Source organism: Colletes gigas, unplaced genomic scaffold (genome assembly GCF_013123115.1).
Source record: "Colletes gigas isolate AHSC1104 unplaced genomic scaffold, ASM1312311v1 Colletes_gigas_Sc00004, whole genome shotgun sequence".
NCBI classification, from domain to species: domain Eukaryota; kingdom Metazoa; phylum Arthropoda; class Insecta; order Hymenoptera; family Colletidae; genus Colletes; species Colletes gigas.
Genome location: NW_025106633.1, coordinates 6,378,648 through 6,384,568, shown reverse-complemented (window position 1 = coordinate 6,384,568; position 5,921 = coordinate 6,378,648). Strand labels below are relative to the sequence as shown.

The 5,921-nt window shown below is 32.7% G+C and overlaps 2 protein-coding genes across 4 annotated transcripts; both read right to left on the bottom strand.

The window, feature by feature from the left end:
* Window positions 1–632: 632 nt before the first annotated feature.
* On the bottom strand, window positions 633–2,083 carry LOC122405445 (coatomer subunit zeta-1). Of its 3 annotated transcripts, XM_043410193.1 has the most exons (6): window positions 1,845–2,030; window positions 1,373–1,618; window positions 1,162–1,295; window positions 998–1,088; window positions 858–866; window positions 719–766 (listed from the first exon to the last, which is right to left on the bottom strand). In XM_043410193.1, exons 1-6 carry the CDS (start codon window positions 1,929–1,931, stop codon window positions 719–721), a joined length of 615 nt encoding a protein of 204 aa, XP_043266128.1. In that variant the 5' UTR covers window positions 1,932–2,030. The 3 variants fall into 3 exon arrangements, with proteins under 3 accessions (XP_043266129.1, XP_043266127.1, XP_043266128.1); XM_043410194.1 differs by lacking the exons at window positions 858–866; window positions 1,845–2,030 and adding an exon at window positions 2,041–2,083 and having other exon boundaries at window positions 633–766; XM_043410192.1 differs by lacking the exon at window positions 858–866 and having other exon boundaries at window positions 633–766.
* Window positions 2,084–2,249: 166 nt separating this feature from the next.
* On the bottom strand, window positions 2,250–4,914 carry LOC122405437 (sulfide:quinone oxidoreductase, mitochondrial). Its single transcript, XM_043410172.1, has 9 exons — window positions 4,681–4,914; window positions 4,337–4,450; window positions 4,148–4,256; window positions 3,805–4,029; window positions 3,531–3,731; window positions 3,239–3,448; window positions 2,981–3,167; window positions 2,671–2,917; window positions 2,250–2,585 (listed from the first exon to the last, which is right to left on the bottom strand). The coding sequence occupies exons 2-9, from the start codon at window positions 4,447–4,449 to the stop codon at window positions 2,507–2,509; spliced, it is 1,371 nt and encodes a 456-aa protein (XP_043266107.1). The 5' UTR covers window position 4,450; window positions 4,681–4,914; the 3' UTR covers window positions 2,250–2,506.
* Between the last annotated feature and the right edge of the window lie 1,007 nt (window positions 4,915–5,921).

The following is a 5,921-nucleotide window of genomic DNA, read 5'->3' as shown; positions in this document are numbered from 1 at the left end:
GGACGCAGATTTCATTCAAACTTTTTCGCGTAATATTGTAACTGCGTTTATATCACAGTTTCTTTGCTAATTAAATAATGCTAGAGTAGATAAATCTGTATTTTTTATAATTATTTCACGGGAAAAGCTTTCCAATATGACGCTGTATTTATTATAGAAATTCTTCTAACCTTAAAGTGGATTTTATTTTTCATTAAACCCTTATCAGCGTTGGACAAAATACAGTCCTATTATATTTATTGGAATTACTTCTTCAAAGTAATCGCAATACAATTACACGATAATTATCGTGTAATATACATATAAAGGAAATAACGTTAATTGAAAAGGGATTCAAATAATATATTGTAATAAGATAAAAAATAACACGACGATTATGATATTTAGAATCAAGATTATTGCAACTCACATTATTAATTAAGAATGAAAAATTAAATATAGTTTTTTATACTTCATTTTTAATGAACTAAATACAGATTATATAAATATAAATATAAATATACATCAAAAATACTAAATATCATAAAAATAAATGCTATATTTTATACTTTCTCTTCGAAGTATATTGCAAAATTTCTTGGAACCAGAACATTAATACAAAAAAATCAAAATCAAGTATAATAATTGATGGATGATCAGTATTCCAGAAATGTTTACATTTACACTTAAGATAGTGCAAGTTTTATAAAATATTTAATACGATTTCTATGTATAATACTTATTTCAATAAAGACCATTTTAGTTGTTCCTTCGCCGATTGCAGAACCTAGAACAAAAATAAAGTACTTAATAACATACATGAGAGTTAGAAGAAAAAAATTTTAACTATTCTGTCTTCTAATGTTACAAAAACTTACAATCAGAGACTGTGCGAAGAATGTAGAATGATGCATGAACACAAAATAAAGAAATCGAAAGTGTTTCTATGTCACAAACGGACACAAACGTTACTACGACATTAAATTCATCAAACTTGTAACCTAACGCTAACTGTTACCTGTGCAACTGTCTGCTCTCCGAGTGGAATATCATCAGTTCGCAATGCTACCCTCTGAACAACACTGGAAGCATCGGCATCGAGAATAATCCTAAAAAACCAAATTATCAATGGATTTTTCAGTACCGTTTTACAAACGTTATTACTTAATCATTTTTATTTACCCTCCATCACAGATTTCATCCATGGCTAACATAACTATATCTAGGCTATCCAAAACAGCTCTTTTCTCGACGTTCTTTCTTAAAATTTGACTAACCGAGTCGTACAAGCAATTTAAGACGCTCATTAAGATAAGCTGGAACAGAAGTAGCAAAATCTTACTAATGACAAACTTTTCATCAAAGCAGCTGTTTATTTCGGAGTTGCATTTACCTCGTTTTCATGAGAACTTCCCATAACATAAAAAAACAAGTCGACATTACTTCTATAAACACAGGTTAAACCATCTAGCATAATAATTTCTGCGTTTGCTCTATGCGTCTTATTAAAAAGATTCTTTTCGAATGCTTTCTGCTCCTTCGACGTAGAAAACACGTTCTTGTCATAATATTTGGCTAATATTCTGTTACCATCGTTGTCAAGGATGGCCATACCCTTGACAGTATAGAGCGTTGGTTCCTATAGTCATACACGATTCGTATTAAAATAAAGAAAATTTCGAGAAAAAGATTCTTTCCCACGTATGCACCCATGTAGTATACGACTACAATTTTTAATAACCACGCATGCTACGTTAAAGTTACAATAGGTTAAGAAACACCTGCATTTAGTATTATTATCCAACTGAACGACAATAAATGGGAACAAACAGGAAAAGCAAACTTAAAATCAATAGAAATCATACGCGTTGCAGAAAATCGCGATCCTGGTCACTCTGAAGCATCGGAGAGAGGTTATGTTGAACAACTTTCGATGATCCACCACGATTCATGATTACAATTGCACGAGACAATATTTACATCAAGTATATATTATTACGAGGCGTATTTTACTATCAAGTCTGTATAAAAAAAACGTAAGACGCACATTAAAAAACCTACCAATAGCTGGCCATCCATGTTTACGTCAAACTTGACGCGTCGATATCTTTACGGTACTACGTGAATCGTAATGATACTGCGCGAAAATTGATCCGATTGGTCGATAAGACCCGGTGGAAACGAACAGCTTTTCAATGACCGAACGTGTATCTTAATTTTCTCGACCGAAAGAAAAAAGCAATACGATAGTGCGTCAAAAGTCTATTTATTTGCCCTACGCTTATATAGAAATTAACATCATAAGGTTTTGAATACAGGTAATATATGTTTACATACATATATCCCTGTTTTGTTATAAACGTAGAAATTTTAATCACCGACCATTTTTTCACGATTACGTATTTTATAAAATAAATATCTTATGAATAACAGTTATTTATTAGCGATACTAAATAACATTTAAAAAAAAATTATGTACAATGATTTTTTGTTTTTAATATATCTGTTCTACGAAAGCATTTTAATTTTAAACTTTACCAGAAGTTTCTCTTTTTTTTATCATACTTGTATATTTGCGGAAGAATTCCGGTCCATCCCACTTGCCGCTGCGAATTTAAACAATTATTATTAGCAAATCTCGTGTCTCTCTACGTTTGATTAAAGATTTATTAAAAATTATGGAAAATTTACCGTAGCATCAGATGCCAGTAAATAAACGGGAAAAAATATGTCTTAAGCAAATACGTAAAGTAATATTCTCGTCCTTGATTTACTGGAAACGTTTCCAGTGGTTGTAAATTATAATCGAATTCGGCCAAAATGCATTTCCCATAACCAGTAACCAAAGGACAAGACGAATAACCGTTGTAAGCCATAGTCGTAGATTTATTCACCATATCGTTAGTTAGATTATTATATAATACTTTTCCTTGAGCCGCTAAAATAAAAATAAATATTCACGGAAATTCCGTTTCATAGTTTTTACTAAATATTATTGTACCTATCGCAGCCATCGTTTTCGAATTTGGAGAACTCGTACAATCTCCTATTCCATATATATTTGAGTATTTCGTATGACGTAGCGTTTTAGGATCAACTGACAAAAATCCCGCTTCGTTCGTTAATGAAGGGTGCCTTTTCAAAACATCCGGTGGACCCATCGGCGGACATACGTGAAGCAACGAATACTAACCAAGAGTATTTATTATAAATTGCATTATCTTATATGTGTACTTTGTACAGAAAAAGAAAAAGATACCTTCTGTACAACCGTCTCATTTGGTTTATCCAATCTCTGAAACACTGCTTCCCGTGCAGACGTATTTATTTCCACAAGATTCATTTGAAGATTTACTGTAATGTCTCTTTGTCCGCACACATTCCAAAGCGCATCTGCATATTTTTTAACACCGAATATGACCGGTAAGGCCGTGTTATAAACAACCTTTATATTATCACGCACCTTGTGCTTTAAGAAAAATAAGTATCATCTCGATGTACTAAATTTTAGCAACAGGAAGAGAATCAAAATACATATCGTTCATATTTACTTTACGAAAATAATCTTCTGCAAGATACGCAATTTTTTGTGGAGCTCCGGGGCATTTAACTGGGCTATTTGGGAAGGTAAACAAGGCGGTGCCATCCTTGGTTTTTGAAATTGTAGAAAAGACATTCGCAACAGTTTCAGGCCCATATATAGAACAAACTTGCGACGTATGGTCTCGAAGTCCATCTATTAAACCTGGTACCTGATATACACGTGAAATACAAGTAATTTCTATTTCCTAATTGAAAGATGTAAGATATTTTCTCCAACCTCACTTTTTCCCAATGCAATTGCAAGCCTATTGCAACGATCATGTAATTGTATTGCACAGTATCGCCGTTGCTCATAATTATTTCGTTCTGTTCTGGTTCGAATCTCATTACGCTTTCCTGAAACCACTTTGCTTTTTGCGGTAAAACATCTTTCATTGATCTTTTCGAACTTTGAATTGATTTTATACCGCCCCCGATTAAAGTAAATAAAGGTTGATAATAGTGGGCCTAGAAAGTATAACAGTAATTTACATAAAATGATATTCTACGGTGCTTTGTGAAATATTAAGTAATTTTCTACTTTTAAAGTAAGAATTTCAACCGTATTAATAAAAGAAAACTTTACATGGCTTGGCTCTACTACGATAACTTGATTTGGATCCTTAAACCTGTTGGCAAATTTTGCAGCCATACTACAACCTCCGGTACCACCTCCAACTACCAATATTTGGCACCTAGAACATATTGTTTCGTTAATATTAATATGTTTGTTGAATTTTAATACATTCGATTCTTTCTATTTAACATTACTTACGAATGATGAACACCCCTACGTTCATTTTTAATTAACAAGCTCCTCGTGAAAGGTTCAAAGTTGCTGGTGAATAAACGTGATGTAAGATTGTGCAAACACCTAATGTGACTCATTCTGAAATTAGTTGAGATAAAAAAAATCATAAATGTTATTTGAATCTTGTTGCAATTTACTTGTTGCAAAATTACATTCGTGAAAATGGTTCTATTCGATTCTAATAGTAATTGTTCCAAATAATTTTTTACATTGATAAATACTCAAAAAAGAAACAATCGTAATACGTCTATTTTTAATTGTGTAAAACTATGTTGCTTTAAAATATAATAATAAACGTGAAGAAATACCTGATCTTTTTTACACCACTGTCATGTGAATTACGTACAATTACGTATACGACACGTCCGGTAGAAGTGTTTAATGATCGCGGTATTAAAGCACTTTACCGAATCTATGTTGGATCAATCATGCGTAAATATTACGTTATCGGAATCTGGCGTGCAAACTCGAAGGTTCGCGAATACATACTGCACAGTATAAGCAAGCAGCAAGTACTTGGATCTTGGATGATCGGAACGGTATACCTATCTACATTTTTTTAACCGTAAAGTAACACGCAGGCGCAATTTCCAATTTCGTCTCCACGTGTTAAACAATACTGCATACATGCTAAAGAGTTGTCACGAAGTACGAGTTTAATTGTTATACGTGTATAATGTGCATAGAATAGTTCAAAACTTTAGAAGAAATAAGAATTTTCTCTTGAAAGTATTGATTTCTATTAGATTATATGTATAACTTACACATATCACAGGGTGGTCGGCAACCCCTGGGAAAAATTGTAACGAGAGATTCTAGATGCCAAACTAGGGCGAAAAGCAAGAATACCAATTTGTCGATGGAGGCCTTGTTAAAAAGTTATTAACGTTTAAAGTTCCGCCCGTACTGAATTTTTTTTATAAAAAATCGGTAGGATTTCAGGGGTATGTCTGTTGACCAAAAGTGATTGTAATTGACCCCCGCAACCGAAAATAATTTTTTCAGAACGATTTGAAACACGTGAAATTTCAGGGGAATCATTCATTCATGATCAGACATTATATTTCCTGTAACGAATTTTTTTCTCAAAACTGGGTAGGATTTCGGGGGTATGCGTATTCACCAAAAATGTTTGTAATTGACCCCCGCAACCAAAAATAATTTTTTCAAAACGATTTGAAATTTTTTAATAACTTTTTAACGAAGCCTTAGTCAAGAAATTTATATTCTTGATTATTCGTCTTACTTTGGTCTCTAGAATCTTCTTAACTCTCTACTTAAGAGTTTAACTTTAACTTTAAATATTTTGCGTTGCTGTGAATTCGGTCTACACATTATCTTGACTGGATATAGTAAAATAAAGTACAAATGGCGTAATTAAACGTCAGGCATTCGACCAATTCTCCTCGAGACTAGGAAATCTCTAACAGACAAATGTGTATGAATACACGTACGATTAAAAACGAAATAGACGAGCGATAAAGATCGAAGGAACACGGACACGAGAGGTGAAATAACGAAGAATGCGAGATGCTTTGTTTTAGTCATT

Coding starts and splice junctions, on each gene's coding strand:
- LOC122405437 (XM_043410172.1), bottom strand. CDS start 4,449: ATGAGTCACATTAGGTGTTTGCACAATCTTACATCACGTTTATTCACC. Junction 3,732..3,804: donor TGCAATTGCATTGGGAAAAA/GTGAGGTTGGAG, acceptor CGTGTATATCAG/GTACCAGGTTTAATAGATGG. Junction 2,586..2,670: donor TACTGGCATCTGATGCTACG/GTAAATTTTCCA, acceptor TTAAATTCGCAG/CGGCAAGTGGGATGGACCGG.
- LOC122405445 (XM_043410193.1), bottom strand. CDS start 1,931: ATGAATCGTGGTGGATCATCGAAAGTTGTTCAACATAACCTCTCTCCG. Junction 1,619..1,844: donor ATCGCGATTTTCTGCAACGC/GTATGATTTCTA, acceptor GTATGACTATAG/GAACCAACGCTCTATACTGT. Junction 1,089..1,161: donor GATGAAATCTGTGATGGAGG/GTAAATAAAAAT, acceptor TTGGTTTTTTAG/GATTATTCTCGATGCCGATG.